Genomic DNA, 20773 nt, shown 5'->3' on the forward strand with positions numbered 1-20773 from the left:
GAGAGGAGCCATTGCAGAGTGAAGGTTGACTGTCTAATGTCGGGTAGGCTACCCAGCAAGATTCGGGACAGATGTTAGCTCTTGGCAAGTGTAAATATTTTATTCCATAACTTACGATTGCTTTAGCGAGTAGAGCTGATAAAACTAGTGCTTTCTGATTAAAGGGCATTTCACCTTTAGTCATGCTGATTTCTACAATTGCTTTGCATTGAGGAGATTGTTGGCAATATGACACAACGGCGTTACTCGAGTCTATCACTTCATAGGACTCACCATCACCAACCTGATTGCGTTTGGTAATCAAGTGAAATGTTTCTTCAGACTCTTCCATTTTTAGCAAAAAATCGGAACTAGAAGAATCTGGATTCACCTGACCTATTAGATTGGTGTTGGTCAACACTGTTATGGGTGCATCATAGTTACCGTATGCACTGAACTCTTCAAAGCCATTCGCATCGCGAACTGTTATGAAGCGGGCTTCATGGGTATCTTGACACTTTATGTAGAGGAGAACCCGATGTTCATTGATGGCATCCATGACAGTGATATAGTAAGAGTTTGTCTCTGTGCGTTTGCATGATCCACAGAGCCGAACAAATCGCAGTTTGGAAAGAGAAGACTCTGCCATTTTCTGTTTGTTACTGGAGAGTATTGCAATTCACTAGTAAATATCAAATGTTCTAAATTTTTGTAATTATTAAATTCCAATGCCTGAATTTTTTGAAATAATGTGCTTCTAACATTTTTACACCAAATATATTAGCTAAATAGAAAAACCATAAGAACAGATAAAATCTTGATTGTCTTTTTGTTGCGAATAGCTACAATGTAAGTGAGACCAGAACCAAATAAGAAAGATATTATTCAAAATGCATTTGCATTAATTATGAATGCTAAAAACATCTCAGAGAGAAGTGACCATGTACGAGCTGTGATCACATATAAAATATCATTGAGCCCCACACCTCAAAGTTGAGAGACATGATTTGTCATATCAATTGCATTCAGATTAAAGTCTTCTGATTTCTGACAGCCTTATTCTTCCGCTGCGCATTTCCAAGTTTATTAGAATCATAGCCAGGATCCTTTCAGGACTCATATGCATTGCATATACGAACAATATTGTTATTCTCAACTTAATTCTGCAGAAATGCTCATTTCAAACCCACTGAAATATGGACAATGCTCTTTCTTACAACAATTAATTGTGGATGTACGTACGGTGACTCAAAAAGCGTCAAGCTGCACTTCACTTTCTGAAGCTCGAGGGATATTTCATTTTTAGCTTCAGCAGTTATCATGGCATTACTGAGATCGTACAACCTAATAATTCACCAAGGTATCCACTGCCAGATGATTAAATTATTGCTGCATGTTTATATTAGCACATTTAGAGGTTTTGACCAAATCCTAGGAATGAATATACTTAAAAGTCGCAAATTTCTTAATGCAGTGTCAGAACGCTCATGATTAAGTATGTGATTATTTTACATACAATGTATAGACCAAAAGTAATTTCTATTGATGAATACAGGAATGTTGTTAGTTACTCCGCATCTGTATGCATGAACCCTCAAAGATTGTATATAATGTCTGTTTAGTTTATATGCAAGCAGGGGCTATGTGTGTTTTAAGAGCATTGCTGCACAAACAATGTCTGTGATCTTGGCTGGACATGTCTGAGGTCAGTAGAGAGGGAACCTGGACGAGGGGGAGATGGTCAGCTGCAGGGAGGGATATAGGTTTGGATGTCATTCCTTTCACACCAGTGGCCTTTATCAGAATTCAACCACAATCTGTTGCTTGGAGGTCAAGAGTTCTAGAACACCAGGCTATCTATCTTTGGCCTAGCTATTTCATGGCTAGAAGAGCTATTTCATGGCTAGAAAAGCTATTTCATGGCTAAGAAATCTTTATAAAAAAAAGTAATACTTACTTGCATTTCAGTTATGAACATACGCTGAGATGCTACGATTAAGAATAAATTTATTGCTTATAGAATTAGTAAAACTACTTACAGTAATTAAGAGACCTGCGCTACTCACGAGGGCATGAAATTTTTTGGAACTGTTATAACTTATAGGTCCCTAAAACACAAGATGCCTGCCGCATAAATGAATTTGACAATATATGGCAGGTTGTTGAGGCTCCCTTTAAAGGCGTTTTACAATACCCAAAAAGAACACTAGCTTGCTTAGCTGGTATCTATTCACTGAGAAGCTGTGTACAATTGAAGGATTGATAACCATAGCACATGGTCTTCACACAGGACTCCCTAGAGTACTTATAACAAGTACTTATACTTATAACCTGTGGTATTTAGACTACAAATGCTATTGAACATGTAGCTAGGGTTATTCTGTAATCAGTGATTAGGTTAACAGAACAACATACTGGGAATGCTGCCAAAAACTGAATTCTGATACTATTGCTAATGAAACTTCTATATATTGTGTAAATAGTTGTCAAGTCACTGACAACTGGCAGACATATACGTTTGACTGAAGAGAAATGGAATCTTCAAGAACAATGCAATGTTCTGGAAATTGGTGAACACCTAAGGCTATCATAACTAAAACAATTATTTAAATTTTACAATTTATTTGGAACAAAGAAAAATGAATAAATGAAAATAAATGAAAAAATAGAACTGCTAAAACAGTTATAGTTAAGGTATACAATAGATCAGCACCGTAATGATATAACCTAAGAGTCTTATAGCAAAATAAATTGTATCTGAAATGCTATGGAGGCCACAGAACTGGCTACAGCAGCCTGAGTATCATCAAATCCTTTGAATGTAATCCATGTTCATACCACTGTAATGTTCATATCAGTGTTTGATATCAGCAGTATCCACGAATTACTAACTTGGGAACTCGTATATTCAGATTATTCTTTAAAACCGTCTCTCCAAATCTGACTCAATGGACCAATCAGAGCTGTTATCCTCTACAAAAAAGGTTTTGTGTTGTTTTTCATGCAGTGTGGAATTTGGAACCTATCACCTTTAATTTAACTAATCCACTTCCAATTCGTTCAATCATTCAACAATATCGGGTTGAATATTGGTGAGAGCAGGTGGACTGAAGACCTCAAAAAAGACTTCAAGACTACATTTAACACAAGGGAGCTAACTCTTATCATGCATAACTTAAGTGCAATAGTATTCTTGAAATCCTGTGTTAAATGTAGGGAAAGGAATTAGTGCAGATTTTTTTTTTCTAGAATCAACTAGGAACTATAAAAGGCAGCATATCAGAGCAAAAGCTTGGCTACACACACGGCTAGAATGCATCAACAATGCATCGTTTCAAAATGAATATTTGGTAATTATGGTCTTATTCAATTTTACCCATTTCCGACACAAGCTAATTGTATCCAGGATTGGCTAGAACAATGATGACATCATGGTTTTTAACAAATGACTATTTGTATCTAGACAAAGATATCCTCCCTGTAATCGTTTATATTAAAGCTATTACAAATTAGGAACTATTACGAAACACTATAAATTTTTTGATAATTAACTGCTTGAAAATCATTTTTTCTATATTTTAACTCATATTACAAACTTCAACTATTTTTATACTTGGTTATTTTAATCGTTAACATGAATAATTGTTATTTCTTTCAGAACCTTTAGAATTGCAGAGCTGCACAAACGCTAGTGCTATCACATATCATTGCTTATAATTGTTAGAATATAAATATCCTAAATACCATGCCGATACTTCGGTTACGTCCTGGGAAGTCCAGTAAGGACATTATGGTATCGACTGTTGAGACTACCGTATGCTGGAACAAATAGACTATGAACAATACCCTAATTCTTTTAAATCATCACATCTCATAACAGTTTTTTAATGAATGCTGCAGGAAAATTCATACAGCTTTATAATGAATGCGATACCTATACAACTTATCATGTAACTAAATTAATCAAGTAACAATTGAAATAAATAGATCATTGTTAAGTACGTCACTTTAAGGAAACACAAATAGACAAAAGAGACAAAGACAGAATTGATGATAGGATGATGGGATGTAACATTCTAACTTGGGCTAGGTGAAAACTGAATGAGTTATACTAACAAGACATATATGATTGTACATGTAACTTAAAAGATTCATACCATAAACATGGCGTTGCTCCTTCACCAAATCACGTATGATATTCTCTATAAGAGCATCTTTCATGGATAATCTATGTTTCCTAGCAACACAATATGCTTCCTTACACCACGGCCTCTACAAATTCATACATGGAAATTGTAATCAAACATGAACTTGGAAGTAAATAGAAAAACACATTGTCATTAACTTTAACTTCAATTTGGCATTAAAATTGTTCAGCATTTTTTCATATTAGCATCAGTACAGGTCAATAACAAATGCAAACTGTTGTCATTATTACTTGGTGAAAGACCAATTATCATGGTATAAGTGGCGTCTGTAGAATTATGGTTATAAAAACCTGACAATAGCAAAAACCCTATAACTAATATAATTGTGATTGTTTTATTATTGACCTTAGTTTCCTAAAATAGAGACTACCATTTGCTGTTGCATAGCAACACAACTGCAGCGTACTTCTGTTTTATTATTGTGTAAAAGCAAGCCAATTACTAATACTGATACATTTAGTCACTTTACTGTGTTAAATATAGTTTTTAAAATTTCCTAACGAAATTAATGGTTTCCTGAAAATTAAATGGCTTTAGAACTTCTCTATGGGCATCGCTTTTCCATTCCGATTTTGTGATTAAACTAAAATGTGATCTTCCAGATGATCAATTGGTCCTTCCATATACGATGCTGTTCAAAATTATTCATCATGTAAAAATGCAATGGCAATGTTTTTCAAACATCACTTTTTAGTGTTATTGCAAAACAGAATGGTTCAAAGATTGACGTATTAAAAATAATTTTACTAACTACATACAAATCCAAAATTAAAAGATACAAAAATAGCCATCGTGTGATTGGGTACACTCCACTTATGACACCATCTGTTTGCTGAATAGTACAAAGCATATGCAGATGAGACCGGAGACAAAGTGATATGTGTTTATCTACCTGTGGAGAGAAGAAAGAAGCGATTCCTTCCCACAGCTCAGGCTTATCAGCTGGAAGTTGAAGACTGAACATGAGACCAGTGAAGGGATCAACAAATCCATTACCGTTCATACGTTTAGACAGACACCTGTAATGCTCACGAGGGCAGTCTCTGGAGACGTGAACAAGAAGTATATCGTTAACTACTTCTGACCAGACAAGAGCTCCAGCTTCTACAATGGTAATATTACCACATGAACTATCCGATTAGCAACTGACCGATATTATGGAACAGAAAAAAAGGCCGAATATCTGATAACTTTAATTTAACAAAATTTCTATAGAGCTATGGCAGAAAGTTAACATAATGAGAATCCTAAAGACTGACTTACAGCAAAGAGAAAATTATATACAGTCAAACATGGATAACTTGCCCACGGATAGCTCGAACACATGGTTAACTCAAACGGTTTCTTTGGTCCGTTCCCACATAATGATAAATTGCTATAGATAACTCGAACTCAACACTGTTAATTCGAACTGTTTTTTGCCCAACGGCTACCGAAACGGTTGTTATCGCTTTAGAAAATCACTTTATTCCAAGCCATAGAGGTAAACCTCAACTTTTCGTAATTCATAAGCGTCGTTATTACCACCATCGGCAAAATATTTTTGTCAACGACTTTTCTAAAGGTTTGGTGAAATTTGATTTATACCAAACACCCGCTTAGCGATCGCCCTTCAAAAGCAAGGTAAAGTGAGGTAATCTTTGCAGGTAACTTCAAGAAAAGTCGGCAAAATTGATCATGGGTAAAACGCTCAAAAGAAAAAGATGTCTTTTTTTCTTTTGAGCATTTCAACAACGATCAAGTTTTGCCAATGTCAATCTAAAAAATGTCCTGGCAATAACATCACCTCAAACAACAAACCAATCTCAATGATAGAAAAATTTCTATACTTTTTGATAAAAACGTTTTAAACTTTACATTAGAAGCATTTAATTTGAAACAAGCCATTTGTGCTTTTGATTTATATTATATTTTGTATATGTACATGTATCTACTAATAAATAAGAAAATACATAGACTTGTGACAGTGCTCTGATAACTTGAACGCTCTGATAATTCGAACACTTTCGCTCGGTCCCGTGAAGTTCGAGTTATCCATGTTTGACTGTATATATATATATATATAACTATATATATATATATACATATATATATGATGATATATATATGTATATATATATACATATATATATCATACCGAAGGTCATATATATATATATATATATATACCTATATATATGACCTTCGGTATTGAGAAATGTGGAAGGCTAATTCTTAAGAAAGGCCATTCTATGCTCACAGATGGCTTAAGAATGCCAAATGGTACCATCAAAGATATAGAAGAAAGGTACAAGTACTTGGGGATTATGCAAAGCAACATCAACCACGAAGCCGAGGTATGTCACAAAGCCATTACCGAATACAAGAAACGTCTTCGGCAGGTCGTACGGAGCCAGCTCAAAGCCAAGAACCAAGTCATGGCAATAAATACCTACGCACTGCCAGTAATAAGATATCCAGCAGGCATAATAAAGTGGACTGAGGAAGCCATCAAAGAAACAGATATAGCAACTCGTAAACTGCTGACCATGCATGGAGCACTCCACCCAAAATCTGATACTACTAGATTGTATCTTGATAAGAAAGATGGCGGTAGGGGACTCAAAAGTGTACAGCAGACAGTGAAAGAGGAGGAGCAAAGCATCAAAGCATATGCAGCCTCCATGGCCATCTCAGATAAGTTGCTAGCTGAATTTCAATCGGCTGCTCTTACAACGGACCTACGTCCTGATGATGAGGAAATTGACTGGCACACGAAACCTCTTCATGGTGCTTACCACCAACAGATATCTAAGGTTGGCGATCTTCACCAGACATATATGTGGCTGAACAAAGGAAACCTAACGGCCAATACAGAGTCGCTAATCATGGCAGCCCAGGAGCAAGTGCTCCCAACAAGGCAACTCCAAACGAAAATCTATCACACTAGAGACGATCCTAGATGCAGACTGTGCAAAGATGCACCTGAGACCATCCAACACATCATCAGTGGATGCAAGCAGCTAGCAGCAAATGCATACACTGAGCGACATAATCATGTTGCAGGTGTTGTGTATAGAAGTCTATGTGACGAGTATGGCCTTAATAAACCACAACACTGGTGGGAAGCTCCTGGTAAGGTCAGTGAAAATGACCGCGCTAAGATCCTCTGGGACTTCTACATCCAAACTGACAAGCATGTCCTGGCAAACCAACCAGATATAGTGGTGGTAGACAAGGAGAACAAGAGGGCTACTATAATAGATATAGCAGTACCCAATGACTACAATATAGCCAGCAAAGAAAAAGAAAAGGTAGAGAAATATCTCCCTCTTGGAGAAGAAATTGAAAAATGCTGGAATGTAAGAACAACTGTAATCCCAGTAGTCATTGGGGCACTGGGCGCAATAACACCGGCGCATAAAATGTGGCTTGCCCAAATACCAACAACAATCAACTCAGGTGAGTTGCAGAAAAGTGCGCTATTGGGAACAGCTACAATCTTGAAGCGAGTGCTCAAACTCCCAGGTCTCTGGTAGGAGACCCGAGTTAGAGCAGAATTTACCACCCATACGGGGTATCCGGGGTGAGGAAACAATTTTTTTATATATATACATGTTATTTGAATGAATTCTGCTACAATTTTAATAAAGGTTCCATGCCTAAGTTTTTGTAGTATAATAAAACATTGATGACAGCATAGATTTTGACCAAACACTAACAATCACTTTTGTAGAAGACCAAATGACTCAGATCTTCTTTTAGCAGCTAACAGATTTGTACAAGTCTGACAAGAATATAAATCTCAGTGTTTAAAATTGAGTGCTACACATTGAAAAGGAGCTGACAAGTACCTGGTAGTGATGGTCTCCTGATAATTGTAGCTGACTGTTTCTCTACCAGAGTCTGCCTTTCAAAAAGCTTGACATCTGTCTCAACTGCTGAGGAATACTGGTACCTGTTCAACTCACTGGATGACTCAACATCTACTGCAAAATAGAAACCAATCATACACCGGCAGCCAAATATCAAGAAAAATGTAATATAAAATGCTAATGCATGTTAAGATATTTTACAGCAAAAAAGTGAAGGGCAGAGAGAGATTTTTGCTATTCAAATCGAATCTGAGAACTTGCATTATACAGTGCACCCTCAGGATACGATCTTGATCTGTTCCAGGGTTGGCATCATATGGTGAAAAATTTTTATGTAAGGGTACAGAAACCAAAGTAATAATATAATGCAAACATCCCCTGGTAAAAATCGTCAAAATTTTATATAAGTGCTGTACATATAAAAAACTAGTAACAAAATAGTAGGTTAACCTTAGTAACTATAGTTACCTACAGTAACTTTATTGTATTTAGTGGTTATGATTTGCAATAAAATGTGTAATTATTACATGCTGAAGGGAGATTTTACCTTCAAGACAGACGTACGTACAACATAAACTATAAATTCACCCCGAATAAGTTTAGCTTACTAAACAATAATGAAATAAAATGGAGTTTTATTGGCAAGTTAAGAGAAGTTGTCTGACCTTCTGTTTGAAGAGATCCAACTTTGCTACTCGTAAAAAGTGTTATCGTTTTCCCCACAAGAATTTTTGAACTCAAAGGAATCGGTCATCGTGTCTATTTCAGGCATTGTAAAAATATTTTCAGCAAACAGCATTTCGATATCTTTCTTATTTTGACGTACGTAATAAGCACACTGACTGCCAAATTTGAACTCGGCGAAAATTTTGTTGAATTCATATGGTGAAAAAGATTCGTATGGTGAGGTGAAAAAATCATCATGTTCCACTTCGTAAGGTGAGAAAATTGTATATCAGAGTAATCGTATCCTGAGCGTGCACTGTATGGAATATTTTACGTAATACGAAGCAGAAACTTTACATAAATTCTCCATGTGCATTACGTGAAATATACGTAAAAAGACGTTTACATTATAGAAGCGTCTACTGTAACTTTTAAAACACATAAATTACATAATTTTTGTATCATATATTTCAATACATCAGAGTCTTGGCTTTCGAATAAGCCATTATTTGACATGGTGAGACAGACATTGGTTGGTGTTAATAGGATTTTTTCTGAGCTCCACCACAGAAATGTTCAACAATGTAGGCTCAAAAATTGTGACAACACAATTTTCATATTCGGTGTTGTGTGCTCTTACCGCTAATTTTATTGCTTACCGCTTATTTTATTACTTACCGCTTATATTTATCAACTACGATAATGGCGCTAGTGGCAGGTGAAGGTAGGACAACTCCAGAAAACCAATGAAGATGACAAAAGAATCAGTGTTATTAGCTCTCCATGTACAGATTATTTCTATGATAAATAACTCAGATTCCAAGCACCATACTATGGTTTCCCGATGATATTATGCACTAGCCCTCTCTTTTTATTGGGATGTTGAAGGGCACGACTGAGACTAATTAATTTCAAGCATTGCGTGATCTCGCGAAAGTGTGATTGACATATAGTCCGAGGGCCATGAAAGCGCAGGTCACAATTTAATTGATGTGATTTCATTACCTTTATCAATGACAGTACAGATACTCCTCAACTTACGAACGAGTTACGTTCCGAACAATCGTAAGGTGAATTTGTTCGTAAGTTGATTCAGTGCTATATTTTGTATTATAATTTATGTTTAAGGCCTATATAAGTATACTGAAGGTCTATATAAGCATGTTTAAGGCTTGTATAAAAAACCTGTATTGGTTTGTACTGAGAAAAATATTTAATAAAATGGAGAGAATACTGTGGTGGACGCCGGGTCAAGATATTGCATTTCTTATTGTTTGTATGTGTTGTCATTTTATTATATCGTTGTTTCACTCGTTATGCTATTGTCATTTCTGATATTATGCACTAGCCCATAACACAATCGCTAGTGCATAATATCAGAAATGCACTATGCATAATATCACAATCGCGTCATAACACAATCGCTTATCGTCACTTATATTGTTGTCATACCAACGCGCTAGCGGTCCTATTTATTCACCTTGTTAGCCGGTGTTCTTACCGTTTGCCTTTAGCAGGAACAGTTAATATTATTGTATATAAAGGAGCGCGGCTCACTTAGTTGAGCAGAGCAGATAGCTGTACGCTCCTCGGCTAGTGAAATTTCCTTCGCTAATAAAAAGCTGAATGAAACTACACGCACTCTCTTCTCTCTATTTATTAGTCTAGATCGTGCCAAGTAAAGGCTGGCAAATTCCTTTACAATACGTACAGTAAAAAAAGTTTGCGCACTGGAGATTCGTTCACGCACTTGTACACTGCAACAAACTGGGCCGAGGAAGGTTGATGCTGGGTGGTGCTTCTGAGTAGTGCCTCTTTCCGCCGCTAATACATCGGTAATACCGTCACTAATAGCGGCGGATATACGCGCAGACATTTTCGTATGTACCGTTGTTCGTAACTCGAATGTTCGTAAGTAGGGAAGCGTCTGTATATTTATTGAAGCATAATTAATTAACCCAGAACATGTGTTTGTATTGGTCGGGCGTTAGCACGATCCCCGGGCATTGTTGATTATCTAGAATCCTAGTTTATTATTAGCGCCCTATAGGTTTAACAGCACCGATTGTCTCAAAAAAGTGCAGCCTCAATAGCAGCGAAAGAGATCGACTACCCAAGGCTAAATAGTAATTATGACATCACATTGTGGGAACCGCAACTAAGTGTTTTTTTATTGTAGGACATACTTTTGACACCCTGTTTTTCATAGTTCTATTATTCTTTGTGTATTGAATATAAGCTCATTCGAAAGCCAAGACTGATATATTGAACTGTATAAAAAAAATTATATAATTTATGTGCTTTAAATGGTCTAGTGTTACCACTATAACTTTCAATATTTTATTGACTTCACTTTAACATTTACATGTTTTGTTAAGAGCAGTTTCAAGGGTTAAGGTGCAGCTCTACATACACTCTGAAACAAACTTAGATCAAACTTCAATTTGCTCAAAATATACTGATGAACTCTTTTGCTACAGCACGTCACTTTATCGACAGGCAGCATCGTTTATTCCATACAGGACATCATCGTAAAAGGTGCTCGATGACTCATTAGAAAAAATAGAATTGCTTGACTTGTACTGGCAGTGGAATTCTTTTTTTTATTTAAAAAACAAAATGGCATGTCAACTGACCAATTATTACGCTCGTTTCAAAACTGAAAATCTAAAAAATATAACTGTTTGATTTAATACTTTTGTTTTCAAGATGGAGACTGATCATGAAGAAAGCACTTCTGGCTTTGCGCATAAGATGCTGCAAATATTTTATCTCATTGGGCTCTGAGTCTACATTTACAGTAGTAGCTAAAGTAGCAGTGAATCTGATTATTTAGATGGCGACCGTGACTTTGTTGTAACTAATGTTTCTAGGGAAAGTAGATCGGAAGGAAATGTTTCACAGCAATCTTGAATGTAAAAAATATCATTACCACTATTTTTACTTGATAAAACTAATTCTACTTGTAGGAGAAAATGTACTGATCACTCTCATTTTTATTTCGGGACAATTGGATCGATACTCAAATTATGGTGAAAAATGTCAGCCCAGTCCGAAGTAGCCCTGTCCGAAGTAGCTAAGTTGCAGAAGTTAATTACGTAACAGCTAAAAATACTTGAGAAAAGAGTTGAGGCTGCATGACTGACTCAAATTTATAGTAACAAAATAATTCTTGAGCAATTCCTATTCACACCAAACCATGAGCACCACCATAGATGAAACATCCTATGCAAACCATTGATTGATGTTATTTTTCTGTTTGTTACCAAAGTGCCATAGATAAAAAGAAGAGTCACAAGGAGTGGCCAGAGTTTATAGGAGTTTTATGGATTAACATACGTGATACAAGTGAAGATTTGGCTCGCTTGCTCTCTCCATCAGGTTGGTCCATGGACAACTTTCTTTTTCTGCTGTTTAATGCTACTTGCTCAAAAGATGAAGCTTTTGCAATTGGCTCTTGTTGGTAGGAGGAAAGGAAGGACTCATTAGGCCATTCAATGGAGCCACATCTATCACTCTTTGCTGCACCCCAGCAGCTTGCTAGATTTTCTGATTTAGCCACACTGTTGCTTGTTTTCTTCAAGGTATCGCACAAAGCATGATCTCTCTACAATATAACAGTGCCATTCACATCTTGTTTAATATGTTATGCTGATGACGCTGTGGATAAATCGAAAATGTTTGAACAATTTCGTTAAGGGAAAAGCATCAACATGATGTGAAACATACAAAATACATAGATCTGGTGTAAGCAGGTTTGACAAACAGGCAACTTAGCCTGGAGTACTAATAGTTTGATATAACAACTTTTCAGTTTATGAGCATTAGTTTTTTGACAAGTGCAGCCAACAATCGGTCTGAGCAAATCGTAAGTATCCAGAAATAATTTGAGTGCACAATCAATGATATACAGCCCCCCAAGGATAGGCGACGGCTATCATATGGGCGGCGTTTAATGATCGTTCTCTGTTAGGATTGTGCTAGCCTGGGTTTTGGAGCAAACACAACTCTTGCGGGGCGGTCGCGTTGCCTTGTTAGGTTTTAAAAAACACAACTCACTATTATTGTGTCATGAGCTCATTCATTCAGTAGACCCCGCGGTTCCCAATAGCAAACCTTGAATTTCTACAATGTAGGGGTAATGCCTAACCAAAAAAATGGATCCATGGAAAATAAAACGTTTCAAATTACTTAATTTTACTAGTTTCGAAATTGGTAGGGGTTGTAGTATATGCTTAAAGTTAAATATAATTTACCCAAAATCACCCGAACAACGGCCTTTTTCCTTAGTTTTTGATTAATATTTTGCCATCCCTAAAATAAAATGACAAAGTCTTTCATCGTTGTCACATTGTTTTACCTGGCCAATAAGATGGGACAGCAGGCAACGCTGTGTAGTGTAGTTTTCATACTCGAAATCTAAAAATAAAACCGAATTTGGGCTATTTTACAATTGTGTCAATTAATATAACGAATGCTTGTAAATGGCAACTGGCTGATCATAACGGTGACAATATTGGGATACTATATTTATTTGACAACAAAATGAATTCAACAGATCAGTAAAATAACCACTATAGTTCATAATATTTGTAAAATTACAGGGGGCTTTATACAGCATATTTGTTTGTTCGGGTGCCGTGTTCGGGTTCATCTCAACAGAGAACGATCATTAAACCCCGCCCATATGATGCCGTCGCCTATCCTTAAGGGGCTGTATATCATTGGCACAATAAACGACAGTTTAGTGAATTTTAGTAGTTTTTAGATTGAATCCTGCAAGCTTACAATTTTCAAGCTTTCCAATTTAACACAGATTTTTAACAATAAAAAAATTAGTCCAAAAATTTTAATTAAACTACAGTAATACTTCAACTTACGAGTGCTCCAACGTACGAGAAACTTGAGATACGAGCCAGCTTTTAAGCAAGTTCTAGCACTAACATACGAGCCATATTTGAGATACGAGCACGTGAGTCAGTTGCCAAGTATGCCGGAGGTGTTTTATGACAACAGCATCAATCTGTATTTTTCAACTGCGCAGGTTATACTTTTGTACCGTGTTTTTGTGCACGCTTTTCAGTGCAGAATTATGTGAATTAAAAGTACTGTGCGTAGACCGAAAGTTTGCCAGTAAAATGAAAAATAATGCAAAGAAAAAGCAAATGATATTAATTGATATTAAACGGAAAATTATTGAAAAATATGCGAAATGTGTATGCATGATTGAGCTAGCTCAACAATAGGACAGAAATACATCCACAATTATCAAACAGAAGGATTATATTCAGGGCATTTAGCTCGCAAAAGTACTAACCGTAGTTTCTAAACGGCGCGGCGATCTTCACCACCGCTGATGGAGAGACCGCTCAGGCATTGGATATAAGATAAACAATTGGCCGGTGACAGCGTAACTGAAACGAAGCTATTTGAAAAGGCCGTTGCTATCTATCAAAACTATAAAAATTGACATTCGGACAAGTTGGATAGTGGTCGCGCATTAAACGACGTGACGACACCTGTGACGACACCTGTTTTCGTCCTAATCGCGACATGTTGAAAGGGCGACAAAGGCAAACGTCCTTAGATAGGTTCATCTTAAAACGGCCGGCTAGTCGTGAAAGCGAAACAAAGGAAAAATTAGCTAACTAGCGAGAAACTTCAAGCTATGAACGCCGAATAAATTTTAATTACGTCAAGTTAAAAATGAAAGTTTGCTTTTAGATTTGCTTCTAAGTTTGTCTTTTAAGACATTGATAAAATCCAAATTTATCAGTCAAATGTTGTAATGAAGGATAACTTATATATCTCTCTCTGGCAAATGCTAGCGTTAGCTGCTATTGTATGTATTTAATTTTACATTTTAATTTAACACATTTCCTTGCATTATTTTTTATTTGTTGCTTTTTGAAAGCAAATGCTAAGTTAGGACAATAACCAACATGTTCTTTCTGTTACAATATCTTGTTTTGTGTGTTTTATTTGCATTTTACAGAATATGGAAACCAATAAATATATATTTAATTGTTCTATATATAAATAAATTGCACCAACATGCGAGTAAATTGACATACGAGCTCAGTCTCTGAACGCATTAAGCTCGTAAGTTGAAGTATGACTGTACATAACACCTACCAGAGCTCGGTGCATCTGGGCAAGCAATAAAAACTCCATATGCAGTTCAGCCACTGATTCCCTTCCAGATAAAATATCACATAAGCTGCTCTCACTTTTGGAACTTCTCTACAAGTTGAAAGCATATAAAGTTATTTGTGTGAATGAAATAGGTAAAACCTACAATTTACAAAAGAACTATAAAGTGACAAGCAATGAAGATGCCTAATCATTATATAAAACCTAACAATGTGCAAATATTTGTACACATGTGCATCACAAAATCTTGAGTAACACATTCAATGAACTAGCTGAAGGGCACATTTGAAAAGATGACAGTTAACTATGTGATGCTGAAGAAACAAGATGTGAACACATTTATGGTAGACCTGATAAACCATTTGTTTGTATGAAATGATGGAGTCACAAAGTCCTGACAAGCAGTTTATAAGATAACATAACTAGCATATTGGTAATACCATTTACAACACGAGCCACGGCTAGCAGCATAATATATAGCATACCGACAGAGTCATTATCGATTCTTGGCCATATTGATCACTCAGACTATAAGATTTCTGTGCAATCTATAAAATAATTACAACACCATATTTCCAATTAGTGGTTTGTGTGATTAGAAATTGGGCAAGTCAAATTATAAAAAACAATTATGCTAATGAAAAGTAATTGAGACAAAATTGTCAACTATACACAAGCAAATTTATCTTATCAAATTATGCGTATACACTATGACAACCTTAAATCGTTGCCTGCTTGCTGTTCATTCTTAACATGCCACCTTTTAGCCTATATCCTATAGCTTGCAATAACATAGGTCTTCAGCAGTGAGAGTTTGGCTTGTTTCTGTCAGTATGGCTTAGCGATCTTGTGGCTGCCTCTCAGCTGACATGATACAGTTGTCAAGCAAACTTCCATCATCGCAAATATCCCGCCTGCCTCCGCAGTAACCAGTGATACCCTCTGGACTAATATACATAGAGAGAGATAAGTAACCAGTTTAGTAAGGACAAAAAGAGCTAAAGTAAAAAGTTTTGAACAAAAGAAATTAATAAATAGCCGTGATAAATAGCTTGGCAGCTACATCATAGAAGGCATGTTCTCTTAAATTATTTAAAACCCGAAATGGAAAGTTCAAAGGCACTGGGCACACCATCACACGTAAAACCACTTGTCATGTTTATTCCTAAGGGATATATATAGATGAAAATAATGACTCAGTTCGTAACGCTTTTCTTTTACAAAAACAAATATAATGGATATCACTACTGATAGCAATGAAAGGCTAATTAAAACACCAGCTGAGAGAAGGTTAGGTTATATGAATAATCTAAAATATGTTTACAAAAAGAACCAAATTTACCTTAAACTTGTTCATCACATTACATTTCATTATGCAATATGTATTGACACTGTTGGTGCAACAGAGAGTGTGACTCAGGCGAGATTTGTTTCAATACAAGCTTTAGCTGTTTTTCAATTCGCGTTTCAAACTAGCGTCTGTAACTTTGCGTTGTGCGTGCCTCGTTCTACGCAATGATTCTTTTCTCACAATGGTCTTAAAAAGTATCGGCAATATGCCGTTTTACACTAACGAAAAAGCGCCGATCACTTGCCTTCAGTTTGCGTTATTATATTTTGCTTTTTGACTTTTTGATTTGCTTTTGACACGTACAGTTCTAAGGCTTACGAACAAGCGAGTGCACTTTTACTTTTATATTGCGACACATTTTTCCATATATTTTTGCAGACGTGGCTTTGAAGAATCGTATAATGTTATTTCTTCATGAGCAAAGCTTTTGTAGCGGCATACGTAGTCATATTTTGAGCAATTCTGTTTAAAGATGTTTAACCGGTTTTATATATGCACTGTAATATAATGCTATCGTTAAATTGGTTCGAGTTGTTATATACACAGGTGTCCTTTAGCGGGGATATTGCCGAAGCCGAGACCGGGCCGTAGTCTACACACACAAAAAACAACAAAGGTCCACGTAGCTATGAGCGAAAATAAAAGTATCTACCTAAATATCTCACCAATCCGATGAGCAGCACACACACAAACTAAACCAATCGACTGAGCCACACATCATGTCAAAATATTCCAAGTTTCAAGTCATGTCTTGCACAACTCACCTTATGGTTTGTCAAAACTTGTCCCTAAGTCCCTATTAATTTGAGACTGTCCAATATCTGTTTTAGAAGTGGTCGCCGCTAGCCTAGCCTAACGTCCTGATTCAACATCTTAGTAACTATCGTGGCATTGCTGAGTGCTCCAGATCTTTTTGAGTCATGCAAGAACCATGCAAGAACCAATCAAAATCGGGTTAATACTATTGTAAACAAAACTTAAGAGGGACTCAAAAGGATCGTGAGCACTCAGCAATGCCCCGAAAGTTACAAAGATGTTGAATCAGGACGTTAGGCTAGGCTAGCGGCGACCACTTCTAAAACAGATATTGGACAGTCTCAATTTAATAGGGACTTAGGGACAAGTTTTGGCAAACCATAAGGTGAGTTGTGCAAGACATGATTTGAAACTTGGAATATTTTGACATGATGTGTGGCTCAGTCGATTGGTTTAGTTTTTGTGTGTGCTGCTCATCGGATTGGTGAGATATTTGGGTAGACACTTTTGTTTTCGCTCATAACAACGTGGACCTTTGTTGTTTTGTGTGTGTGTGTGTGTGTGTGTGTAGACTACGGCCCGGTCTCGGCTTCGGCAATATCCCCGCTAAAGGACACCTGTGGTTATATACGTGATTACCCTAGGACACTTATGTATTCGCGGCATCTAACTTTCGCGTTTTCGCGGCAACATCCTCTCGCGAAAATTTCATGAGCGAAACTAAACTATCATAACGAACGAGCGAAAACGCGAAAATAAATGGCTTTCTTCATTGATATTCACAATAAAATCATCTTATTAGAAATGCAGGGAATTTTCGTGTGTGGTTGGCTCATTGGGCAAGTTTTGCTAAACTCATTATAGCTAATACACCGACTGAGCAGCTTGGCAAAACAAATTAAGACAATAAAATTTTTTTGGAAAAGCCTAGACAAATGAAGAAGATGATGATATTAGTTTAGTCATTGAATTTGTAACTGATGAGGATGACAGTCTGGTATGAAAAGTCATAAAATTGAATAATAATTATTGTGGTGATGAATTTTATTACCAACCAAAAGCAATAACAACCCGGTGCCATGGCCACCGCGGCACCGCGTGCTATAAATACTTGAATTCTAATATTGGTACCAATCAGTCACTGCGGCTTTGACGTCATTGATAGTCTAGGAAACAAATGGCAGCAAGCGATCAAATTACATTATTGATCTAGCCTACACATTTCTACCTGCGGTTCACAAATACAAACTACCGTACTTTTCGGACAATTAGCAGCTACTTTTTTCTGATGATTTGAGCTATGCGGCTTATAGGTAGGCCTACAAGGGTGCGGCTAATCACTGTGGCTTATTCTGTGACTTTTTCTTTCACCGCTAGGGCGCACTAACGGGAATCTCCAATTAGTGCACTTTTAGCTGTGAAAGAAAATACGAAACAATGCCTCACGGTACTGTCCCGTTAGGCACTAAGTTAAAAAGCGTCGGATAATACGAAACTGTGCCGTTCTGCACTGTTCCGTTTTAAATGGCGTTAAAAAGCACAGTCCTTAGTTCTGCGGCCTATAGTAAGGTGCGGCTTATGTATTGTTTTATTATCGTTTTTTGGAAAATAAAGCACATGTAGCTTATATAGAGGTGCGGTTTATAGTCCAAACAGTGCGGTAGTCCCAAATTGAAAAATATTTCGTACCAGCGAACTGGACCTGAGTAATCTAATATTTGTTCCACTGCATTTATTTTCACATCACTATATTTTCGCACTCATCAGAGCTGCGAAATTAAGTTCCAGCGAAATTTTACTCTGTATGCTACTCACGAAACTAAATACTAGCGAAATATAAGTGTCCTAGGGTATATCTGTAACCAATGATATACAGCCCCCCATGGGTGCTGTATATCATTGCTGTAACATATCCCTTATTATCTGACTGCGATTCTAGAGAAACAAATAAACTGCAATTGATTGAAAGGTTATAAGCCGAAATTTTTGTTAAACATTAGTATACAGAAGAAAACAGATAAATTAACAAAATGCATGATACAAGGTGTGTGAATAAGGGTAGGAAAGGCGATGCGTGTAGTATAAGATACCCTAGGACACTTATATTTCGCTAGTATTTAGTTTCGTGAGTAGCACAGAGTAAAATTTCGCTGCAACTTAATTTCGCAGCTCTGATGAGTGCGAAAATATAGTGATGTGAAAATAAATACAGTGGAACAAACAAATTAGATTCCTCAGGTCCGGTCCTCTAGTAAAAAAAGTTTTTATATTTGCGACTAGTTTGTATTTGTAACCCGCAGGTATAAATGTATGGCAGAAATCGATAATTCAACGTGATCGCTTGCTGCCATTTGTTTCTTGGACTATCAATGACGACTCGGTCCTTTCCGTCGTGACCGATATGGTACCAATATTAGATCTCAAGTATTTATAGCAAGCGATGGCCATGGCACGTTTTGAGTTCACAATATTTCAAATTTAAAAAAAATCAAATACAGTACATGTCTCATAAAAAAGAAAATAGATAACAACCAACATCACAACAAGAACTGTATAACATGGTTGGACCTGGTGAGGGTTGTTATCGTTTTTGGTTGGCAGTAAAATTCATCACTACAATAAGTATTATTTAATTGTATGACTTCACCTACCAGACTTTCATCCTCATCAGTTACAAATTCGGTGACTAAACTGATATCATCATCTTCTTCGTTTGTCTTGGCTTTTCCAAAAAAACTTGTTATCTTAATTTGCTTTGCCATGCTGCTCATTCGGTGTATTAACGAATTTACTAGAAATTTCCCAATGAGCTCAATCACACACAAAATTATCTGCATTTCTAATATCACGATTTTGTTGTGGATATCAATGAACTACAGGGCCGTATTCCCTTGGACAGCTGGCCGGCTAAGACGCCCCAACTTTTTAGGAATTTCATAGTCCAACGGCTATAGAAAGGTTTTTATCGCTGTAGAATATCACTTTATTCGAAGCCATAGATACAAACATCAACTTTTAGTAGTTCTTAGGCGTCATTATTATCTTCATCAGCGGCAAAATATTCTTGTTAACGACTTTTATAAAGGTTTGCAAAATATCAAGTTTTAGCAAACATCTGCTTGCCCATATCCTACTTAATGAACTTGAAATAAAATCGGCAAAAATGATCTTTGTTAAAACGCTTAAAAGAAAAAGATGTCTTCTTTCTGAGCTTTTTAATTGCATACAAGTTTTGCCTGTTTTAATTTTAAAACGTTTTGTCAGTCACATCAGCTAAAACAAAGCAAATCTCAAAAAATAGAAAAATGTTGATACTTGCCAATAAAATTTTTTAAAACTTCACGTGAGAGGCCCGGCTGAGGCCCTACATAAGAGAAACCTGTTGGGAGCTTACAGCACCCCCCCCCCCTCCTTCTCCACACCCCAGATGTTCATAACTAGTCGTCTAACATTAGCCCCCCAACTTGCAACCAGTGAATACAGGCCTGTGTAGAACATAGCTATTTAATTTCGAATTTTCGCTAGTTCGTTATGATAGTTTAGTTTCGCGCATGAATTTTTCGCGTGATGATGACTCCGCGAAAACGCGAAAGTTAGATGCCGCGAATACTTAAGTGTCCTAGGGTAAGTAAAGTATAGATCAATGAATAATAATAATAGTAAATAGTGTGGCCATCTTTATTTTGTATGTCAACTGGAACCCTGTATTTTCTAGAAATAATATTCCTTGACTCGATAGAATAACCCAGTTATACAGTACAAGGCGTTAAGTACCATGCAAAATAGCGATGACTAGGCTAAATTTC

General features: G+C 36.5%; 1 protein-coding gene across 2 annotated transcripts in view; it reads right to left on the bottom strand.

Moving 5' to 3' along the window:
• Positions 1-2593: 2593 nt before the first annotated feature.
• The window catches only part of LOC137410571 (uncharacterized), a 37781-nt gene continuing 19601 nt past the window's right edge, over positions 2594-20773 (bottom strand). The window contains exons 1-8 of one of the 2 annotated variants that reach the window (XM_068096007.1): positions 16976-17020; positions 15346-15408; positions 14843-14950; positions 12047-12314; positions 8021-8155; positions 5080-5291; positions 4137-4251; positions 2594-2952 (exon numbers count right to left, since the gene is read on the bottom strand). In XM_068096007.1, coding sequence (XP_067952108.1) covers positions 2900-2952; positions 4137-4251; positions 5080-5291; positions 8021-8155; positions 12047-12314; positions 14843-14950; positions 15346-15357 — 903 coding nt within the window. In that variant the 5' untranslated portion in view covers positions 15358-15408; positions 16976-17020 and the 3' untranslated portion in view covers positions 2594-2899. Of the gene's footprint in view, positions 2953-4136; positions 4252-5079; positions 5292-8020; positions 8156-12046; positions 12315-14842; positions 14951-15345; positions 15409-16975; positions 17021-20773 lie in introns of those variants that run through there. The other variant, XM_068096009.1, reaches the window with a different exon arrangement.

This window comes from Watersipora subatra, chromosome 1, assembly GCF_963576615.1.
Source record: "Watersipora subatra chromosome 1, tzWatSuba1.1, whole genome shotgun sequence".
NCBI classification, from domain to species: Eukaryota; Metazoa; Bryozoa; class Gymnolaemata; order Cheilostomatida; family Watersiporidae; genus Watersipora; species Watersipora subatra.